Source organism: Salmo trutta, chromosome 38 (assembly GCF_901001165.1).
Source record: "Salmo trutta chromosome 38, fSalTru1.1, whole genome shotgun sequence".
In the NCBI taxonomy this organism is placed as follows: Eukaryota; Metazoa; Chordata; class Actinopteri; order Salmoniformes; family Salmonidae; genus Salmo; species Salmo trutta.
In genome coordinates, this window is record NC_042994.1 from 15,311,059 (window position 1) to 15,334,892 (window position 23,834).

At 41.1% G+C, this 23,834-nt stretch overlaps 2 protein-coding genes and 1 long non-coding RNA gene across 4 annotated transcripts; 2 read left to right on the forward strand and 1 right to left on the reverse strand.

Moving 5' to 3' along the window:
* Positions 1-1,524: 1,524 nt before the first annotated feature.
* LOC115178150 (zinc finger protein 510) lies at positions 1,525-10,465 on the forward strand. Of its 2 annotated transcripts, none has more exons than XR_003872563.1 (2): positions 1,525-2,766; positions 9,071-10,444. XR_003872563.1 is itself a non-coding variant. In XM_029739190.1 (2 exons), the coding sequence occupies exons 1-2, from the start codon at positions 1,607-1,609 to the stop codon at positions 10,072-10,074; spliced, it is 1,161 nt and encodes a 386-aa protein (XP_029595050.1). In that variant the 5' UTR covers positions 1,525-1,606; the 3' UTR covers positions 10,075-10,465. The 2 variants fall into 2 exon arrangements, 1 of the variants encoding a protein (XP_029595050.1); XM_029739190.1 differs by having other exon boundaries at positions 1,525-1,763; positions 9,071-10,465.
* Positions 10,466-13,290: 2,825 nt separating this feature from the next.
* LOC115178361 (uncharacterized) lies at positions 13,291-17,160 on the reverse strand. Its single transcript, XR_003872610.1, has 3 exons — positions 16,207-17,160; positions 14,143-14,425; positions 13,291-14,000 (listed from the first exon to the last, which is right to left on the reverse strand). It is a non-coding gene; the product is annotated as an uncharacterized LOC115178361 (long non-coding RNA).
* Positions 17,161-17,245: 85 nt separating this feature from the next.
* LOC115178360 (zinc finger protein 629-like) lies at positions 17,246-20,712 on the forward strand. Its single transcript, XM_029739514.1, has 2 exons — positions 17,246-17,546; positions 19,402-20,712. Exons 1-2 carry the CDS (start codon positions 17,381-17,383, stop codon positions 20,364-20,366), a joined length of 1,131 nt encoding a protein of 376 aa, XP_029595374.1. The 5' UTR covers positions 17,246-17,380; the 3' UTR covers positions 20,367-20,712.
* The last annotated feature ends 3,122 nt before the right edge of the window (positions 20,713-23,834 follow it).

Sequence of the window (23,834 nt, forward strand, 5' to 3'; positions counted from 1 at the left end):
TGGAGAGCCTTAAGGTTATGGGAGGAGCAGCTGCCGTACCAGGCGGTGATACAGCCCGACAGGATGCTCTCGATTGTGCATCTGTAAAAGTTTGTGAGCGTTTTTGGTGACAAGCCGAATTTCTTCAGCCTCCTGAGGTTGAAGAGGCGCTGCTGCGCCTTCTTCACCACGCTGTCTGTGTGGGTGGACCATTTCAGTTTGTCCGTGATGTGTACGCCGAGGAACTTAAAACTCTCCACCCTCTCCACTACTGTCCCGTCAATGTAGATAGGGGGCTGCTCCTTCTGCTGTTTCCTGAAGTCCATGATCATCTCTATTGTTTTGTTGACACTGAGTGCAAGGTTATTTTCCTGACACCACACTCCGAGGGCCCTCACCTCCTCCCTGTAGGCAGTCTCGTCGTCGTTGGTAATCAAGCCTACCACTGTAGTGTCGTCTGCAAACTTGATGATTGAGTTGGATGTGTGCATGGCCACACAGTCGTGGGTGAACAGGGAGTACAGGTGAGGGCTGAGAACGCACCCTTGTGGGGACCCAGTGTTGAGGATCAGCGGGGTGGAGATGTTGTTACCTACCCTCACCACCTGGGGGTGGCCCGTCAGGAAGTCCAGGACCCAGTTGCACAGGGCGAGGTCGAGACCCAGGGTCTACCAGGGAGCCAGCAACCTTACCTTAGGTCCAGGGATAGCTCAGTCAGTACTCCCATGTTAGGCCAGTTATTTATTCAGATGGTGCCAAAACATAAATATATACAAAAAGGAAAAAAATACAAAAAGGCATGCAAAAAGCGGCAATACAAAACAAACCAAGGCAGGCTGAGAGGCTTCCTGCCACCTCTCTCACACTAGGTCACAATCCTCTTGATGGCTTGACAGGTGAGTTTGAACAAAAAATAAAGCTAGATCATAGCAAGTGTTTCTGGACTTTTACTGTAGTCAAATAGCTTAATGGACACTATACGGTACAAATATTGCACTGTACAGAAATAAATATTGATTGTGTCTCCAAAAAAACATGGTGCAATCTACACCGTAGAGTCCCTAGAATACAACACATGTAAATTGAACAAATAGCTAGGTCATAGCAACTGTTGCTGGACTTTTACTGTGGTCAAATAGATGTGTGTATGGCCCCTGGACACTATATGGAATAAATATTGCACTGTACAGAACAAATTTGATTGTATTTCCATAAAACCATGTTCCAGTCTACTCACTAAAGTCCCTAGAATACAAAACAGGTGAGTTTGAAAAACAAATGCGAGGTCATAGCATTTTAATAACTGCATTCTCTGGTTTAATGCACGCATTCACATCAGTCCCAAGCCGTTGCAGTTGTCAGGAGTCGCCTGTATTACAAGATCACCCTTTTACTAATTAAAACTTCCCCACATTAAGTTCTCTATTTCCGTCATCACTGGTCTGTAGTGAAACTCCATCCACATGGGGGGGCTGTGATGTTTTTATGGGTTCACCACCCACTGATACAAACAGAAGAAGACAATACGGAAGTAAAACGGGGAGCGGGTTTGATTTGTTTGTGGCAACCATTCTTTCCGTGTGAACGAAGCGAATACTAGCTGAAAATCCAACTCTGTCGACTGAAAATGTCTAAATTACAGTTGTTGCATGTGTTTTTAAATGAACGTTTAACGGCGGCTGCTGTGGAGATTTTCGGAGCAGTTGAGAAAACGGTAGCGGAGTACCAGGAGGAGAATTATCGTCTACGGAGACTACTGCGGATAACACCGGACGTAAAACAATGTAAAATAGCTCGTATCATTTAGATCTATTCTGCCGTACAATTGCAAACAGCAGTAACTACACTTTTGGTCAACATTTTGTTGAGACCCAAATCAAGCTTTGTAGTATATGTTTTATCTTGTTAAAGTGTCCTGGTTAAATTATTTTCTGTTTAAGAGAAACTGGAGTTTCCAATTTGCAATAACTAACGTTAGTTGTTCAGAGAAGGGTGCAATTGGGTCCCGCAATTCGGGGCGTTTCTGCATGTGGAGGAATCTTGCTTCGTTCTGCAACGCCATTGTTTACAGACAGCTCGTTGCTGACGCTTCCTTAGCCAGGCGTCCTTGATAAGCCAAATCGAAACTATTCGGATTCACCATAAAGGTTTCCAGTCAAGAAGCATATTTTAGTATATCTACGAACAATACTTACTATTAGACGTGTTGAATGTGCTCTTCCGTTTAAAACGGTTTATCTAGGGTCTCTCCATTTTCCGCCTGTGGTCTGCCATTCTAGACCAAACAGTCACGTGAGAGTAAATGACCGTGTAATCTCTCACTTCTACAGGCGGAAAATTAGAGGCCCTGGATAAAACGCTGTTTTAAACGCATACTTGTTAGCGAAGGACACATTCAACACATGAAATTGTAATTATTGTTATATGCCTCTGTTGAGTGTAAATGTTTTTGGGGTGAAACCAAATAGTTTAGATTTGGTTGATTTAAGGACGCCAGGGTAGGAGACACTTCTACAACAAACTGTCCGTAAACAATGTCATGGGAGGATGCAACAGGAACCCCTCTTTATACTTCTATTAGGCCATTTTTTTAGGTGCCACTGATGTGTTGCTCTTGGAGGTGTTTCCTGACTGATTCCTCGTTTGGTTAAGGATGTTTGTCCCTCACGAGACACTCTAGACGCGGAAGCCTATTCCACTTCTTCAAAATCCCCAGAATGAATCTAAGATAACTAAAGAAATCTGTAATAAATGTGGATATTTTTGCAGAGGCTGTTTTACATCTAGGTAAGGTGTTTGATGCAGTATTTCTCACGATAAGACAAAACATCGCACTTTTTTTTTTAAATGTAGGTAAACAAAGCTGGGCAGGTCTGTCTCACTGTCCTGTACTATTGGATAGAGCTCAATCACCGCAGCTGTTCATCCCATGTTAGTGGGAAAATGTACATCGTCAAATCAAAACTCAACCTTCATTTACCCCGTTGTGACGCACGGATGTTCCAAATTCAGTTTTAGACCAGACTGGCTTTATGACTAAAATGATCCTAGTTACACTTTGTAGTACATTTTGACACTAGCTGTTTTGGACTCGTCGTTTTCAAAGGGATTCGTTGCTTTTTAAAGGCAATCGCTCTTTAAACTAGGACGCTGGTACACAGGCAGTACAGTTTGTGGCGGTAATGCACCATACTGTTGGATGTAACCGCCGATAAACCCCACAGAAGATGACTAGGCGGGGGTGACAACACTAGCTAGTGTACTGATAGACCTTCGCCCCCACCTGTCGGGCACTGCTTTCCCGCAGTTCTGGTAATGACAGCGAGGGCAGGCGGCGGGAGTGAGGGACATTGTGCGAGCAATGAGGACTGGTACACAGGAGGAGGGGGCGACATCGGTAGATAGTTTTTCCGGGGTGAAGGACACTAAAATAATACTTTTATTTCCCCTTTAACCCATATTTGAATCGCATAGACAATCAGGGGAAATCCAGTATATCAAAAGTTCTACACAAGCATGAAGATGTCGCGCTCGAGGGGGGGCGTTCATGCAGAAACCAATGGGAACAACATGCAGGAACCCTACGAATTGTGCTCCGCAATTGGTTCAGAGTGCAGTTACTTCACTTACTGCTATTTGCCTTGCTTTTTGCCTTGTTTTTTACTTAGATTATGAACTACATTTTTCATTAAGCGCTTTAAAAACATGCGACAATAGCAAGCCTATCCTCTCATATTATTGAACATGCAATTACTGTAATGAAGCATGGAATGCATAATTTTCAAACCTTTGCCAAAATGCAATTTGCGGGAAAACACTCTTCTAAAAGACGCACTTGATAAGAACAGTTTCATGTGACCGATATTAACATCTTCATTAGAAATTTAGAGGGAAAATGTAAATATGCAACAACTAGGAAGGGTTGTTAATATGACTAGGATTGTGACTTTGGCATCTTGACAATGAAAGAAAGTTGATATAAAAACCAGTAGAACATGAGAGAAAGGCTGTGAAACGTTTTGCTTAGTTAGCTGCTTTTTGCACCTCTCGCCCAATGCTCCCTGTAGCCTGCCTAGCAACTAGTCTCCGCTCTCGGCTCACTGACAGCCGTTAGTTGACATAAGAAAGCTACTTTCTAACTCGCTGTACATTAATATTTTCGGCTAAATAACAATTCCCGTCGACCAAGACACAGTGCCTGTTTTTTAAGACCGATTTTGTTAAATTCGGACACCAATTTAATTCCACAGAATTATGCAAGTTAACCGATAGACTGATAAGTATGACGGTCAAATGTATTTTCGGTGACTAATGGTTAACCTTTATGAACATCCTTACTGCAGTTACTGTGGTCTGCCTTGCTATTCTACCGAGCTCCGAGTTCAGGCCAACCTGATCATAATCACGCACACACCATAATACTGGCAGTGATCCAGTTATCACCAGAATAAACATACCACAGTCCTGCGAAACAATTACGATAAAACTGCAAATACCCATAAATGGTAAGAAAGATAAAACAAAATATGTAAAAGCTAGCTAAGATAAAGCAAATGACAAGGTTATAATGATAGTTATACAATGTGAAATATTTATTAAGTAAACATTCTCCGTGATGAAATATTTCTTATGGTGAAAAAATGATTGAGGGTTACTTAAATACAACATTCAAAACGTGAAAACATAACTACATAAAACTGTTAAATAAAGTTGGAATGTAAACTCAGCAAAAAAAGAAACTTCCCTTTTTCAGCACCCTGTCTTTCAAAGATCATTGTAAAAATCCATATAACTTCACAGATCTTCATTGTAAAGGATTTAAACACTGTTTCCCATGCTTGTTCAATGAACCATAAACAATTAATGAACATGCACCTGTGGAACAGTCATTAAGACACCAACAGCTTACAGACGGTAGGCAATTAAGTTCACAGTTATGAAAACTTAGGACACTAAAGAGGCCTTTCTACTGACTCTGAAAAACACCAAAAGAAAGATGCCCAGGGTCCCTGCTCATCTGCGGGAATGTGCCTTAGGCATGCTGCAAGGAGGCATGAGGACTGCAGATGTGGCCAGGACAATAAATTGCAATGTCCGTACTGTGAGACGCCTAAGACAGCGCTACAGGGAGACAGGACGGACAGCTGGTCGTCCTCGCAGTGGCAGACCACGTGTAACAACACTTGCACAGGATCAGTACATCCGAACATCACACCTGCGGGACAGGTACAGGATAGCAACAACAACTGCCCGAGTTACACCAGGAACGCACAATCACTCCATCAGTGCTCAGACTGTCCACAATAGGCTGAGAGAGGCTGGACTGAGGGCTTGTAGGCCTGTTGTAAGGCAGGTCCTCACCAGACATCACCGGCAACAACGTCGCCTATGGACACAAACCCACCGTCACTGGACCAGACAGGACTGGCGAAAAGTGCTCTTCACTGACGAGTCGTGGTTTTGTCTCACCAGGGGTCGGATTCGCATTTATCGTCGAAGGAATGAGCATTACACCAAGGCCTGTACTCTGGAGCCGGATCGATTTGGAGGAGGTGGAGGGTCCGTCATGGTCTGGGGCGGTGTGTCACAGCATCATAGGACTGAGCTTGTTGTCATTGCAGGCAATCTCAACGCTGTGCGTTGCAAGACATCCTCTTCCCTCATGTGGTACCCTTCCTGCAGGCTCATCCTGACATGACCCTCCAGCATGACAATGCCACCAGCCATACTGCTCTTTCTGTGCGTGATTTCCTGCAAGACAGGAATGTCAGTGTTCTGCCATGGCCAGCAAATAGGCCGGATCTCAATCCTATTGAGCACGTCTGGGACCTGTTGGATCGGAGGGTGAGGATCTAGGGCTATTCCCCTCAGAAATGTCCAGGAACTTGCAGGTGCCTTGGTGGAAGAGTGGGGTAACATCTCACAGCAAGAACTGGCAAATCTGGTGCAGTCCTTGAGGAGGAGATACACTGCAGTACTTAATGCAGCTGGTGGCCACACCAGATACTGACTTGTTACTTTTGATTTTGACCCCCCCTGTTCAGGGACACATTATTCCATTTCTGTTAGTCCCATGTCTGTGGAACTTGTTCAGTTTATGTCTCAGTTGTTGAGTCTTGTTATGTTCATACAAATATTTACAAATGTTAAGTTTGCTGAAAATAAACGCAGTTGACAGTGAGAGGACGTTTCTTTTTTTGCTGAGTTTAGTTAGAACTCTCAAACTGTTTCCATCAAAAAGAAAAGCAACAATTTAGATTGTAGATACTGCACCTTGCTTTTGCATTACCCATACAGTTGTTTAAGGTCATACAAAAGGCAGAGTGCAGTATCAGCATAGGGGTCAGATCAGTGGTCAGGGTTGATATGCAGAAAAAAATTAATTCATAATAAGATAATCCATCAATGCATTACCACTTACATTGCCTTCAGAAACTATTCACACCTCTTGACTTTTTCCACATTTTCTTGTTACAAATTGGGATTAAAATTAATTTAATCTACAGTGGATAAAAAATTCAACTAATATATCTTCATTAGATAAGTATTCAACCCCCTGAGTTAATACATGTTAGAATCACCTTTGGCAGCTGAGTCTTTTTGGTAAAAACACCTGGATTGTACAATATTATTTGCACGTTATTCTTTTTAAAACTCCTCAAGCTCTGTCAAGTTGGTTGTTGATCATCGCAAGATGGCCATTTTCAAGTCTTGTCATAGATTTTCAAGCTGGTTTAAGTCAAAACTGTAACTAGGCCACTCAGGAGCAGTCAATGTCAACTTGGTAAGCAACTCCAGTGTATATTTGGCCTTGAGTTTTAGGTTATTGTCCTGCTGAAAGGTGAATTTGTCTTTAGAAGGCGGACTGAAGCAGGTTTTCCTCTAGGATTTTGCCTGTGCTCAGCTCTTCATTTATTTTTATCGTTAAAAAAACTCCCTAGTGCTTGCCGAAGAAGAGCATATCCATAACATGATGCAGTCACCACCATCCTTGAAAATATTGTATGAAGAGTGGTACTCGGTGATGTGATGGATTTGCCCCAAACATACCGTGCCTTCAGAGAGTATTGATATATTCTCACCCATCTACACATACTCCATAATGACAAAGTGAAAACATGTTTTTACACATTTTGCAAATTTATTGAAAATGAAATACAGAAATTTCTCATTTACATAAGTATTCACACCCCTTTACTATGATGCTCCAAAATTGAGCTCAAGTGCATCCAATTTCCTTTGATTATTCTTGCGCTACAACTTGATTGGAGTGCACCTGTGGCCAATTCAATTGTTTGGACGTGATTAAGAAATAAACACACCTGTCTATATAAGGTACCACAGTTGACAGTGTTTGTCAGAGCAGAAACTACCATGAAGTCCAAGGAACTGTCTGTAGAGTTCTGAGATGTGATGAGGCATATAGCTGGGGAAGGGTATAAAACAATTTCTAGGGTGTTGAAAGTTTCCAAGAGCATAGTGGTCTCCATTGGGAAATTGAAAAAATATGGAACTACCCAGACTCTGCCTAGAGCTGGCCGTCTGACCAAACTGGGCAAGAAGGACCTTGGTCAGAGAGGTGACCAAGATCCCAGTAACCACCCTGATAGAACTACAGAGTTCCTTGGCAGAGATGGGAGAACCTGCCAGAAGGACAACAGTCTCTATTGCACTTCACCAATCTGGGCTTCATGAGAGGGTGGCCAGAAGGAAGCCACTCCTGAGAGCATAAGGCAAAATATTATGTGGTCTGATCAGGCAAAATTGTTACTCTTTGGCCTGAATGCAAAGCACTCAAAGCTCAACACCTGTCTAACACCAACCCTACTGTGAGGCATGGTGATGGCAGCATCATGCTTTGGGGATGCTTTTCAGTGAAAGGGACTGGGAGACTAGTGAGGATAGAGGGAACAGTGAATAGAGATAAATACAGGCAAATCCTAGATGAGAACATGCTTCAGAGTGCAAATGACCTTTGACTGGGGGCCAAGATTTACATTCCAATAGGACAATGACCCAAAACATACAGCCAAAGCATTTCTGCAATGGATTCAGAATAAAAATGTAAAAGTCATTGAGTGGCCCAGCCAAAGCTCAAACTTGAATCCCATTGAAATTCTGTGGAAAGACTTGAAGATTGCTGTTCACTGCCACTCCATATCTAATTTAACAGAGCTTGAGACTATCTGCGAGGAAGAATGGGAGAAAATTCACAAATCCAAAGCTGATATAGACATACCCAAAACGACTCAAAGCTGTAATCACTGCCAAAAGAGCTTCTACAAAGTATTGACTCGGGTGTGAATACTTATGTAAATGAGATTTCATTTTTAATAAACAATGTCTAAACATGTTTTCACTCTGTCATTATGGGTTATTGTGTGTAGATGGGTGAGATTCTTATTTATTTAATCCATTTACAATTCAGGCTGTAACATAACATTTGTAAAAAGTCAAGGGGTGTGAATACTTAATTAAGGCACTGTATCTACCTACACCATATTTGGCTGGGTAGAAAAATAAAACTCCAGGCATTTTTCTCAGTTTCACTGTTTGCGTAGCTAGTCCTCTTTGCCTTTATAGGGCAGTATAAATATCTAGTTAAAACTCGAGTTGATGTTCAGTATCTTCTCCTTCAAGTCGAAACACAGCTTGCCCATAATGTTTGCACTACAGTGACAAATCAGGGATATACTGTAGCTTGAAAAATGTACCTCAATCCAGGGATGGAAGGTGTCGCTGATAATGATATAATTAGAAGATTGAAATGCTGCTTGCTAATGCTAAACCAGCCCATTGGATTCCACAACCCTTCCGGCAGCTGCTCACCCAAACACTAGGCGCCACCTGGAATCCAATGGCCTGCTTTAGCGAGCCTTTATAGAACAGTTGTGTATGTATTTTTTACTGTGCATGATTTAAAAGTTGTCTGTCATGAAAAACTTATTGAAATAGGATGTTGCTTGGTATGTGCACTCAGGTATGTCTAAAGGCTGTAGATCTATATATCATAGAGATGTATCATTCAGTTGTATCATTCAGTTCTATTTAATTCTGTGGTATACAAATAACCTCTGCACCTTCCCTCCAGACTCCTTGCAGCTCTCTCTCGCTGTTTCTGAAGAGAATGTTCCCCTTGAGCAGGAGTGGAGCCCCAGTCTGGGGCAGGAGGACCCAGAGCCCACACAGATTAAACAGGAACAGGAGGAACTCGGGGCCAGTAAGGAGGAAGAGCAGCTTCAAGGGCAGGAGGCTAATATCATAGAGTTCAATTTACCTCATCTTTATTTGAAAAGTGATTGTGATCAGGAAAACCCTCTTCATTCTTTGACTCTTCCCCAAACCCAGACTGTGGAGAACAGAGACAGTGCCTCTAAACCAGTGGATCTCACACCTTTTGTCACTGTTACCCACCTGAAGAGTCTTGACATTCCCTGTGACACTCCAGATAATCAAAACAATGCCTACAGCCACAGCTCAGCTGTAAGCAGTGACCCAGTAGGACTTGACAGCAGCCCACCATTGCATTCCAACCCATCAATGGGGGAACACTGTTCCAAACCCAGCACCACGTCTAGAAAAACTCACCGCTGCTGTGATTGTGGTGAAATGTTTGCTCTGAAAGCTGACCTGCAGGGGCATGTGACTCTCACCAAGAAGAGACCCAGTGAATGCCGCCTCTGCAAAAAACGCTACATCTCCACCTGTAAATTGAAGGCCCATGTCAGACTCTGTCACGTGGAGAAACCCTGCACCTGCCCCTTTTGTGGAAAGACCTTCAAACTCAAAGGAGATCTGTCCAGACATATGAGGATTCACACAGGAGAGAAACCATTTAGCTGTGGAGACTGTGGTAAGAGTTTCAATCAGAAGGGACACCTAACAGAACATATAAGGACTCACACAGGAGAGAAACCATTTAGCTGTGGAGACTGTGGGAAAAGTTTCATTCAGAAGGGGGACCTAAGGAGGCATGTACTGACTCACACCGGAGAGAAACCATTTAGCTGTGGTGACTGTGGGAAAAGCTTCAATCGGAAGGGGAACCTGAACTTGCACATACTGACTCACACAGGAGAGAACGTCCACAAATGAAGAAACAAGTAAAGAAAACAGAATGAAAAATCAAAGAGGAAATTAATTAGGACAAAGGCATCTTGTCTGAAGATGGCCAACACTCTTTGGAAAAGCAAAGCAAAGCAACTCTGGATCATTCATTCTCTGGATTTCAGATAAATAGATGTCATGAATTTACTTTTGTAAAATGTTCTATGTAAAAAAAGTTACAGTTTTATTTAATCTAACAGTACAGAGTAGTTTAAAACAATAACATGGTCTGCTTTTCAAAGTCTCTTGATGTATTCACTTCATTATAAACAGGAATTCCTGGTCGTTTGTTTCAGGAATGTCTGGAAAATAGTCTGACAGATGTTATTGACATAAAAAAAATTATACTCCAATAAAATGTGTACTTGCATTTGTCCAATATCAGTTTTCATCAATGTTGTATTAATGCTGCTCATTTATGATATTGATTTAATCTTGTATATATATATTTTTAAATACTGTTATTGTTCATACAGTGTCTATGGTAGGAAACTACAGACTGATATATGGTACATTTTGTGTTTCCCTTATGGATATGAGTAGGATTTGTGGAGCCATTGGAGGCTAAACTGATCCTAGACCTGTATGTCTAAGGGTAATGTCTGGACCTTTATAGCCAAGGACTGTGACCATACCCCTCTTTGTTGTCTGTTCCCCCAGAATCACTACATCACCAAACATAGCACAATCTGCAGCACTAACTGGAGATACTGTCCTCAGACATTGAAAATCAAGAGCTCGATTCTATCGTATCACTGAAGAGCCGTGGTATAGCGCAATTTAAATGTAAAGGTAATTTCCGAATTTCCGATTGAGTCGACATATGCCGTTTTTTCTTAGTGTGAATGCAATCACGCGACGGCAGCAATATTGCTTTTAAATTTCATTCGCGATTGAGTCGAGCCCCGAATTCCATAGGCTTATACCAAGATTCTGATCCCTTTCATGCACAGACCGAAATCTCACTAATTTACAATGCCTGCTTCTTCGTATATCTGAAAGGGGTAGGTGGTAAAAAAACAAAAAAAAATTAAAATAAAATACACTTAAAGACCTAGAGCTTTGGTCAATCCATATCACGGAAATGTAGCATTACAGCCTTACTTCAATTGAAAGACTATGTTAGAGGAGACTGCATTCATGGTAACCGCTGTTTATGTAGGCTCAATCAGAAATGACCTTAACATTTCTACCGCGATACAGATTGAATAAAACCCCTAGTCATGATTCCTGCGTTATCAAAGACCATGTACTCAATATACAGGTATCAGGTCTGTGTGAATGGTTCTCTGCGTTTCAGCAGGTAACTTCATTAACACTTCCATTGATTAACACCTCCCGAATTTGAAACGCAAACAACATGGTTTAAAAACACCTCCCTGTCCCCAACCCTCCCAATTTGTCAGTTACCCACTGATATGTATAACATGGGTATAACTGCAAGAAAGTGGTAAATAGGGGGCTGTATGAAAAGGGGTCATATAAAAATATTTGTATTTTTACAGGTAATATACTACATCTTCTGTCTGAAATGAGTATTGTAGTGATAAGCTAAACCAAGACACATGTATATGGTAAGATTCAGTAATACTTGCAGCTCAACAGTAAAGGTGCTGATGGTGATGGTGGGGAGTCATGTGATGCTACGAAGAAAGGTGCTTGTCTGAAAGGAGCCTCCAGATAAAACCCTCCCAATTTCTTCAAAGTTCGATAGAATAGTCAATTTAGTATAATTGTTTTTGAGGGGAAAGTTACAGTTGAAGTCGGAAGTTTCATACACCTTAGCCAAATACATTTAAACTCAGCTTTTCACAATTCCTGACATTTAATCTAAGTAAAAATTCCCTGTTTTAGGTCAGTTAGGATCACCACTTTATTTTAACAATGTGAAATGTCAGAATAATAGCAGAGAGTATTATTCATTTCAGCTTTTATTTATTTCATCACATTCCCAGTGGGTCAGAAGTTTACATACACTCAATTAGAATTTGGTAGCATTGCCTTTAAATTGTTTAACTTGGGTCAAACGTTTTGGGTAGCCTTCCACAAGCTTCCCACAATAAGTTGGGTGAATTCTGGCCCATTCCTCCTGACAGAGCTGGTGTAACAGAGTCAGGTTTGTAGGCCTCCTTGCTCGCACACGCTTTATCAGTTCTGCCCACAAATTTTCTATAGGATTGAGGCCAGGGCTTTGTGATGGCTACTCCAACACCTTGACTTTGTTGTCTTTGAGCCATTTTGTCATATGCTTTGGAAGTATGCTTGGGGTCATTGTCCATTTGGAAGACCCATTTGCGACCAAGCTTTAATTTCCTGACTGATGTCTTGAGATGTTTCTTCAATATATCCACATCATTTTCCTACCTCATGATGCCATCTATTTTGTGAAGTGCACCAGTCCCCCCTGCAGCAAAAAACGCACACAACATGTTGCTGATATATATGAGAAAGGAGTGCTTATGTCCTATCAGGACCTGAAGGATAAATGTAATTTGCCAGATAAGGGAGATTTCTGGAAATACTTACAACTAAGGAGCTGCATGGCATCTCTTATAAGTATTAACCTCCAGAGAGATGGAAACTTGTTAGAACACAATTGTTACCAGGAATATCACACTTTGCTTCAGTGTTTTATAAAAGAGTCTCATATGCACAATATGGAAATTATGAGAATGTAAGGTTGATTTGGCAGAGGAATCTTAATTGTGACATTGAGGAGGATGTATGGAAAAAATATTGTTTACAATGTAGGGTGGTGTACCAGGGATATAAGGGGTATGTTTACACATTATAAGGTTGTTCATAGGTACTACTGGACCCCAGTTAGATTATATAAAATGGGTTTATTGTTAAATAATTTATGCTGGAAATGCAAGGGTGAAGTAGGTACCTTTCTGCATGCTATATGGGGATGGTGCTCACGTTTTGGAAAGAGGTTTTTAAAAAGCTTGAAGAATGGGTGGGACAGCCTACCTCAGAGTCCCCACAGCTGTGCTTATTAGGGGATATACACCATTGACCAAAAGTTTTAGAACACCTACTCATTCAAGGGTTTTTCTTTATTTGGACTATTTTCTACATTGTAGAATAATAGTGAAGACATCAAAACTATGAAATAACACATATGGAATCATGTAGTAACCAAAAAAAGTGTTAAACAAATCAAAATATGTTTTATATTTGAGATTCTTCAAATAGCCACTCTTTGCACTGATGACAGCTTTGCACACTCTTGGCATTCTCTCAAAATTTCAGGAGAGGAAAGGGAAATTTAGTATGATATGGGAACACTTTTTGAATTATAATAAGGGACCGGAAGGTTGACCTTCCAACAGGACAATGTCTTAAGCACACAGCCAAGACATGCAGGAGTGGCTTCGGGGCAAGTCTCTGAATGTCTTTGAATGGCCAAGCCAGAACCCGGACTTGAACCCGATCGAACATCTCTGGAGGGACCTGAAAATAGCTGTACATCGACGCCATGCCGAAAAATCTCTCCAATTGGGTTTAGGAATGGGGAATATGATGGGAGGTATAGAACAATAAATTGTGGGTGGTCGATGAACCAGTTGCGGACCAGAGCAGCCCGGTGGAAACTCACGTTGTACCAGATGACAACATACCTGGGCTGCTCTGGTCCACCCCTCTGCTCGGCTGGAATGAGGATGCCATGTAGTGTGTCCAGGAATGTGATGAGAAGGGCGGTGTTGTAGGGACCAAGGTTGGCATGGTGATGGAGGATGCCTTGCTGGCTAACGGCTGCACATGGTGATATTCCCTCCACGCTGTCCAGGGACATTCACAATGGCACGGTGGCCAATAATGTTCCGTCCCTTCTTTTGGCTAGGTTGAAGCCAGCCTCATCAATGTAAATATAAACGTGCTGAATTGCAGCGGCATCCAGCTCCAAGACTCTGAAACAGACAAGACAATATGTGACATAGACCTAGTAGACCTAGAGCAGTCAATAAGGTGAGGCACAATACACTGTATTACAGTACTGTAATGTGTCTATACAGTGCTGATATGATAGTAAATTCACAGTATAGTACTTACTTGCACATATTCATAGTGCTGTTCTTTAACCGTCTCTGAGTTTCGCTCAAATGGCACCCTGTAGACCTGTTTCATCCGGTTTCGGTTGCGCTGTAATACACGGTCCAATGTAGACAAGCCCACCTGGTGAATGTTATTGAATATTGTGTCGTCTGCAATTATGTGGTTCTGGATTTCTCGTAGTCTAATGGTATTGTTTGCCACCACCATGTTCACAATAGCGGTCTCCTGTTCTGGTGTGAACAGCCCGTGTCTTCCACCACGGCCTGGCCATCTCTCAGTTCTGCAGAAGATCCACAAATATGATATGATTTGTTACAGTAAGCTAAAATAATCTATTTTCTTTCCATATGAAAAGACATTTCTGTAACATTGGCCAACAATCACTGAGTAACATAGGCCTACTGATACAGTATCTCACAAAAGTGAGTACACCCCTCACATTTTTGTAAATATTAGAGTATATCTTTTCATGTGACAACACTGAAGAAATGACACTTTGCTACACTGTAAAGTAGTGAGTGTACAGCTTGTATAACAGTGTAAATGCTGTCCCCTCAAAATAACTCAACACACAGCCATTAATGTCTAAACCACTAGCAACAAAAGTGAGTACACCCCTAAGTGAAAATGTCAAAATTGGGCCCAATTAGCCATTTTCCCTCCCCAGTGTCATGTGACTCGTTAGTGTTACAAGGTCTCAGGTGTGAATGGGGAGCAGGTGTGTTAAATTTGGTGTCATCGCTCTCGCACTCCCTCATACTGACTGGTCACTGGAAGTTCAACATGGCACCTCATGGCAAAGAACTCTGAGGATCTGAAAAAAAGAGTTGTTGCTCTACATAAAGACGGCCTGGGCTATAAGAAGATTGCCAAGACCCTGAAACTGAGCTGCAGCACAGTGGCCAAGACCATACAGTGGTTTAACAAGACAAGTTCCACTCAGAACAGGCCTCGCCATGGTCGACCAAAGAAGTTGAGTGCACGTGCTCAGCGTCATATCCAGAGGTTGTCTTTGGGAAATAGACGTATGAGTGCTGCCAGCATTGCTGCAGAGGTTGAAGGGGGGGGGGGGGGTCAGCCTGTCAGTGCTCAGACCATATGCCGCACACTGCATCAAATTGGTCTGCATGGCTGTCGTCCCAGAAGGAAGCCTCTTCTAAAGATGATGCACAAGAAAGCCTGCAAACAGTTTGCTGAAGACAAGCAGACTAAGGACATGGATTACTGGAACCATGTCTTGTGGTCTGATGAGACCAAGATAAACTTATTTGGTTCAGATGGTGTCAAGCGTGTGTGGCGGCAACCAGGTGAGGAGTACAAAGACAAGTGTGTCTTGTCTGGGGCTGCATGAGTGCTGCCGGCACTGGGGAGCTACAGTTCATTGAGGGAACCATGAATGCCATCATGTACTGTGACATACTGAAGCAGAGCATGATCCCCCTCCCTTCGGAGACTGGGCCGCAGGGCAGTATTCCAACATAACGACACCAAACACACCTCCAAGATGACCACTGCCTTGCTAAAGAAGCTGAGGGTAAAGGTGATGGACTGGCCAAGCATGTCTCCAGACCTAAACCCTATTGAGCATCTGTGGGGCATCCTCAAACGGAAGGTGGAGGAGTGCAAGGTCTCTAACATCCACCAGCTCCGTGATGTCGTCATGGAGGAGTGGAAGAGGTCTCTAGTGGCAACCTGTGAAGCTCTGGTGAAATCCATGCCCAAGAGGGTTAAGTGGAAAATGATGGTGGCCACACAAAATATTGACACTTTGGGCCCAATTTGGATATTTTCACTTAGGGGTGTACTCACTTTTGTTGCCAGCGGTTTAGACATTAATGGCTGTGTGTTGTGTTATTTTGAGGGGACAGCAAATTTACACTGTTATACAAGCTGTACACTCACTACTTTACATTGTTGCAAAGTGTCATTTCTTCAGTGTTGTCACATGAAAAGATACTCAAATATTTAAAATGTGAGGGGTGTACTCACTTTGTGAGATACTGTATGTCGGACTTTAGTATACATGCATAAAGAGCATAGTGTAGATGGTAGGTAACTTACCGGTTCTCATTTCTGAATGTACGGATGATAGATGCAACCGTGTAGCAGCTCAGGTTGGGCTGAACTCTCTGCCCAGCCTCCCTCATATTCCATCCATGGTTGAGCACATGGTCAACCAATGTGGCCCTGATCTCATCTGAGACAACTGTCCTTCCTCATCCTGTCCTTCCTCTCACTCCTTCACCTCTAGCTCTTGCTTCACCATTGACTTCCATTTTCCTCCAAAACAGGAGAGCTCATCTGTGGCCTTTTATAGTGCTAAAGCTCTGATTTCTAAGAGAACAATTCAGCAACTAGTGTTTATACCTGTGAGGAGTGGGTGTTGCCAATTGGTGTATAGAGCTTGGCATTGTGATTGGCGTTGCTTTCCAAAGGGACTAAAGAGATTTTCATTTTGAATGTTGTGCCTAATGTAGAGAACTGTGTGTAGTGTTTTGCAAAAAGTGTGATATAGAATTGAAAACTGAGTGTAAAGAACGAATTGTGCTTGCAATTTTGCATACTTGGTTTAGGGATTTGGTACATGAGTTTCAGGTTTCTGTGATAGCATTTCAAGTTCCAATTTTAGTGTGTTAACAATTGGGAAAAACTGTAATGCTGCTCATTCATGATTTTGTTAGAATTGTTTGGAAAGTAATGATATACACTTCACTCCTGATAAGTGCACTTTGAATAAGTGCAAACTCGGTTTTAAGTGCATTACAGTGATTTTTCAATAACATTCTTTATAATTGTTCATGATAACTGCATTCTCTGGTTTATTGCACACACTATCACATCAGTCCCTCCCAAGCCGTTACAGTTGCCAGACGTTGCCTGTGTTACAATGTGTTGTCTTTCAGTTCAGTTCATGCAAGAAATGATCATAGATGACCATATTAGTTATTATAACTGCTTCCCCATTTGTAATTTCTCTCTTTCCATTATTACTGGTCTGAACCAAAGACTGGAAACTCTGTCTGTGTACCTTCTAGTAAACATCCATCCACATGGGGGTGGTGTGATGTGTTTACGGGCTCACCGCCGACTGATACAAACAGAAGAAGACAATACGGAAGTAAAACTGGGAGAGGGTTTGTTTTGTTTGTGGACAAAGCCATACCACATATTATAGGGGTTAGTTATCAGTGTATTTGCAATACTAGTTGAATACTCACCTCTCAGTCGCCTGAAAATGTCTACATTACAGATGTTGCGCGTGTTCTTAAATGAACGTTTAACTGCGGCGGCTGTGGAGATTTTCGGGGCAGTTGAGAAAACGGTAGTCGAATACCAGGAAGAGAATGATCGGCTACGGAGACTCCTGCGGATAACACCGGACATAAACCTATGTAGAAAAGGTTCGTATGTAGATCTATAAATATCTAGCTACAATAATGTTTTATGAACAGCTAAGTTGTTTAGGCTAACAGGGATCACCATTTAAGACTTTTTTTAACAGTTCAATGTAACGTTTATCGTGCATGATGAAAAAGTTTGTCACGAAAAGCTTATTGAAATAGCATATAGCTCGAAATGCGTACACCGGCATGTCTAAAAGTTGGTTATATACAGTACCAGTCAAAAGTTTGGACACACCTACTCATTCATGGGTTTTTCATTATTTTTACTATTTTCTACATTGTAGAATAATAGTGAAGACATCAGAACTAAGAAATAACATATGGAATCATTTAGTAACCAAAAAAGTGTTAAACAAATCAAAATATATTTTATATTTGAGATTCTTCAGAGTAGTCACTCTTAGCCTTGATGACAGCATTGCACACTCTTGGCATTCTCTCAACCAGCTTCACGAGGAATGCTTTTCCAAAAGTCTTGAAGGAGTTCCCACATATGCTGAGCACTTGTTGGCTGCTTTTCCTTCACTCTGCAGTCCAACTCATCCCAAACCATCTCAATTGGGTTGAGGTTGGGTGATTGTGGAGGCCAGGTCATCTGATGCAGCACTCCATCACTCTCCTTCTTGGTCATATAGCCCTTACACAGCCTGAGGGTGTGTTTTGGGTCATTGTCCTGTTGAAAATCAAATGATAGTCCCACTAAGCACAAACCAGATGGGATGGCGTATCGCTGCAGAATGCTCTGGTAGCCATGCTGGTTAAGTGTGCATTGAATTCTAAATAAATCACTGACCGTGTCACCAGCAAAGCACCATCACACCACCTCCTCCATGCTTCACGGTGGGAACCAGATAATGCCGAGATAATCGGTCCACCTACTCTGCGTCTCACAAAGACATGGCGTTTGGAACCAAAAATCTCAAATTTGGACTTATCAGACCAAAGGACAGTTTCCACTGGTCTAAAGTCCATTGCTCATGTTTCTTGGCCCAAGCAAGTCTTCTTCTTATTGGTGTCCTTTAGTAGTGTTTTTTTTGCAGCAATTCGACTATGAAGGCCGGATTCACGCAGTCTCCTCTGAACAGTTGATGTTGGGATGTGTCTGTTACTTGAACTCTGAAGCATTTGGGCTGCAATTTCTGAGGTGCAATTAGCTCTAATGAACTTATCCTCTGCAGCAGAAGTAACTCTGGGTCTTCCTTTCCTGTGGCGGTCCTCATTAGAGCCAGTTTCATCATAGCGCTCGACGGTTTTTGCGACTGCATTTGATGAAACTTTCAAAGTTCTTGACATTTCCGGGATTGACTGACCTTTATGTCTTAAATTAATGATGGACTGTCATTTCGCTTTGCTTATTTGACCTGTTCTTGCCATAATTTGGACTTGGTCTTTTACCAAATAGGGCTATCTTCTGTATACCACCCTTACCTTGTCACAACACAACTGATTGGCTCAAATGCATTAAGAAGGAAAGAAATTCCACAAATTTAACAGGCACACCTGTTAATTGAAATGCATTCCAGGTGACTACCTCATGAAGCTGGTTGAGAGAATGCCAAGAGTGTGCAAAGTTGTCAAGGCAAAGGGTGGCTATTTGAAGAATCTCAAATATAAAATATATTTTGATTGGTTTAACACTTTTTTTGGTTACTACATGATTCCATATGTGTTATTTTATAGTTTTGATGTCTTCACTATTATTCTACAATGTAGAAAATAGTCCAAATAAAGAAAAACCCTTGAATGAGTAGGTGTGTCCAAACTGTTGACTGGTACTGTATATCTTATAGAGATGAAGTGTTTTTTATTATATGGTATAGATCATCTCTGCTCCTCTTCGCCTTCCCTCCAGAGTCCCTTCGGTTATCTGTTGCTGTCACTGAAGAGGAGGTTCCCCCTGAGCAGCAGCACTGTGAGCAGGAGTGGAGAACCAGTCTGCAGCAGGAGGACCTAGAACCCACACAAATTAAAGAGGAACAGGAGGAACTCTGGACCTGTCAGGAGGAAGAGCAGCTTCAAGGGCAGAAGGCTGATATCATAGTTTTCAAATTCCCTCCTCTTTGTGTGAAAAGCAAATGTGATCAGGAAAACCCACTTCAGTCCTTTACTCTTCCCCAAACCCAGACGGTGGAGAACAGAGACAGTAACTCTAAACCAGTGGATCTCCCACATTTTGACACTGTTACCCACCTAAAGGGTCTCGACATTCCCTGTGACCCTCCAGATAATCAAAACGATGCCTACAGCCACAGCACATCTGTAAGCAGTGACCCAGTAGGACTTAGGCTGCTGTCACCATTGCATCCCAGCCCACCATTGGATTACAACCCAACAATGAGGGAACACTGTTCCAAACCCAGCACCACGTCTAGAAAAACTCACCGCTGCTGTGACTGTGGTGAAACGTTTGCTCTGAAAGCTGACCTGCAGGGGCATGTGACTCTCACCAAGAAGAGACCCAGCGAATGCCATCTCTGCCAAAAACGCTACAACTCCACCTGTAAATTGAAGGCCCATGTCAGACTCTGTCACGTGGAGAGACCCTGCACCTGCCCCTTTTGTGGAAAGACCTTCAAACTCAAAGGACATCTGTCCAGACATATGAGGATTCACACAGGAGAGAAACCATTTAGCTGTGGTGACTGTGGGAAAAGTTTCATTCAGAAGGGGGACCTAAGGAGGCATGTACTGACTCACACCGGAGAGAAACCATTTAGCTGTGGTGACTGTGGGAAAAGCTTCAATCGGAAAGGGAACCTGAACTTGCACATACTGACTCACACAGGAGCGAACGTCCACAAAGAAAGAAACAAATAAAGAAAACCGAATGAAAACACAAAGAGGAATCGAATTAGGACAAAGGCATTTTGTTAGAAGATGGACAACTCTTTGGAAAAGCAAAGGAACTCTGGATCATTCATTCTCTGGGTTTCAGATAAATAGATGTTCATAGAACGTTTTACAAAAAAGTAAATTCATGACAATAAAGTTTGATTTGATCGAACAGTACAGAGTAGTTCAACTCACAGGTCTGCTGTTTAGTCTCTTGATGTTTTCATGTCTTTTATAAACCGGAATTCCTGCTAGTTTGTTTTGGAAAGTCTCCAGAATAGTCTGACTGATGCTATTGATACATAAAAAAAATGAATACTTCCAGAAAATGTATCCTTACATTTGTCCAATATTATTTTTGATACATCTTGTGTTAATTCTCTTAATTTATGATATTGATTTAATCATGTGTGTGTGTGTATGTATGTGTATATATATATATATATATATACACATTGTGTGTATATATATATACACATTGTGTGTATATATATATATACACATTGTGTGTATATATATATATATACACATTGTGTGTGTATATATATATATACACATTGTGTGTGTATATATATATATATACACATTGTGTATATATATATATATATATATATATATATATATATATATATATATATATATATATATATACACATTGTGTGTATATATATATATACACATTGTGTGTGTATATATATATATATATATATATATATATATATATATATATATATATACACATTGTGTGTGTGTGTATATATATATATACACATTGTGTGTGTGTATATATATATATATACACATTGTGTGTATATATATATATATATATACACATTGTGTGTATATATATATACACATTGTGTGTATATATATATACACATTGTGTGTATATATATATATATACACATTGTGTGTATATATATATACACATTGTGTGTATATATATATATACACATTGTGTGTATATATATATATATACACATTGTGTGTATATATATACACATTGTGTGTATATATATACACATTGTGTGTATATATATATACACATTGTGTGTATATATATATACACATTGTGTGTGTATATATATATATATATACACATTGTGTGTATATATATATATACACATTGTATATGGTAGGCAACTACAAACAGATCTATGGTCAGGGGAGAGTAAACTAATCCTAGACCTGTATGTCTAAGGGTAATGTCTGAACCTTTATGGCCCAGGAGTGTGGACATACCCCTCTTTGTTGTCTATTCCCGTTGAATCACTACATCACCAAACATAGCACACGTCTGCAGCACTAACTGGAGATACCGTCCTCAGACATTGAAAATCTTGGGCTTGATCCAATCTGTATCACGGAAGATCTGCAGTAAAGAACAATTGAAATTGTAAAGGTAATTTCCGATGGAGCAGACATATGCACGCTAACCGGGAATGCAGGAACATTGACTTTAAATGTATAAAATCCCGCTATAGCGCTGACCTCCAGTGATACGGATTGAACCAAGACCCTAATTTCATAGGCCTATAGGTATACCAAGATTTTGATGACTTGTGGTAATAAGCTAAACCAAGATGTATTTCTAAGCTAAGATTTAGTAGGACCTGCTACTCAACAGTAAAACTGTTGATGATGCATATGCTAGATCTCTAGTGCTGCTGATGTCAGAATTGCATTCTTGGGACAGCAATTGTATAGGCTACCAGCACCACCTGTCTACATCAGTGTTTGTCAATCTGGGATAGTAGGCTACCCCTCATACCTTGACTGTACACAGAGGGTACTAAACACAGAGGGTACAGAGGGAAGACTCATAAAACATAGGGGTAATGATTGGTTGCACATGAGGGCATAGCTGCGGGAAGTGGGGTGCAGAACCCCCTGAAAATATTTGAAAAATAGTAGACCTGTATTAGCGGACCAATATATCCGTTTGTAGCAAGGGCTCCAAAACAATTTCTGCCCCCCCAACAACTGGATAAGCCCAGCACTTAGTAATTGTTTTAGATTGAATAGCCTATCCAGAGTACCCTATTAACAAACAAATTAATTTAAAAAATGTGTAACCACATTTAAAATACCCAAATGCGGGACAAAGTGATGATTTTGCGGGACAGTGTAGCCTACATGCAGGGTTGGGTAGGTTACTTTCGAAATGTAATCAGTTTTAAGTTACCTGTCATAAATTGTAATCAGTAACGTAACTTTTGGATTACCCAAACTCGGTAACGTAATCTGATTACATTCCGTTACTTTTAGATTACTTTCCCCTTAAGAGGCTTTAGAAGAAGACATAAATGTATGTTACCAATTGAACGACATCTATTGCAGGATAAATCTATGTTAAAGTTTACATAGCTGGCCATATATGGATGTTCAATGTAACTTTATGGGTTGGTTATGTAGGCTTCTTCTAACCCATCACTTTCTACTACACATAAAAATATGATTAAATTCTATCAGAATTCTAGTCATTCCAATAAATGTTATACCCCTTGATCTTCAAGAATTGGACTTGGAAATATGGAAGTTGTCACAAACAATGTTGTTGTGTTGAAGGGAGGACCAATACGCAGCGGGAATGTGGATACTCATCTTTTTTTAATAAAACACGAGTAAAGCATCCACAGGAAAATAAACAATACTCACGACACGACCAGTGTGGCTGGCTAAACAAAGCAGTGCTCACAAACAACTACCCACAACCCCAAAGAAAAACACACACCTGTTTATAGGACTCCCAATCAGAGGCAACTAGAAACACCTGCCTCCAATTGAGAGTCCAGCACCCAACCTACACATAACACAAAACCTCTGCCACGTCCTGACCAAAACTAATACAATTACTCCCTCTGCTGGTCAGGATGTGACAGAAGTATAGATTAGACAAATTGTTTTACCTGAGCATGAACCCAAAACGAAGGACTTATTAGCCAGCCCTTCTCTGTTGTTTATGATTTTGTTGTCATGGAGGACTGATCAGGCTCATTGATTTGAGTTGAAAAAGAAATGCTACACTCATGGAATGGCATGCTTTGCCAAGAATGTACAAAGCTGTCATCAAGGCAAAGGGTGGCTACTTTTAAGAATCTAAAATATATTTTGATTTGTTTAACACGTTTTTGGTTACTAAATTATTCCTTATGTGTTATTTAATAGCTTTGATGTCTTCACTATTATTCTACAATGTAGAGCAGTGGTCTAAGGCACTGCATTTCAGTGCTAGAGGTGTCACTACAGACACCCTGGTTCGAGTCCAGGCTGTATCACACCCGGCCGTGATTGAGAGTCCCATAGGGCAGCGCACAATTGGCCACGCTTCGTCCAGGTTTGGCCGGTGTAGGCCGTCATTGTAAATAAAAATGTGTTCTTAACTGACTTGCCTAGTTAAATTAAGGTTAAGTAAAAATAAAGAAAAACCCTTGAATGAGAAGGTGTGTCCAA

Coding starts and splice junctions, on each gene's coding strand:
- LOC115178150 (XM_029739190.1), top strand. CDS start 1,607: ATGTCTAAATTACAGTTGTTGCATGTGTTTTTAAATGAACGTTTAACG. Junction 1,764..9,070: donor AACACCGGACGTAAAACAAT/GTAAAATAGCTC, acceptor CCTTCCCTCCAG/ACTCCTTGCAGCTCTCTCTC.
- LOC115178360 (XM_029739514.1), top strand. CDS start 17,381: ATGTCTACATTACAGATGTTGCGCGTGTTCTTAAATGAACGTTTAACT. Junction 17,547..19,401: donor CATAAACCTATGTAGAAAAG/GTTCGTATGTAG, acceptor CCTTCCCTCCAG/AGTCCCTTCGGTTATCTGTT.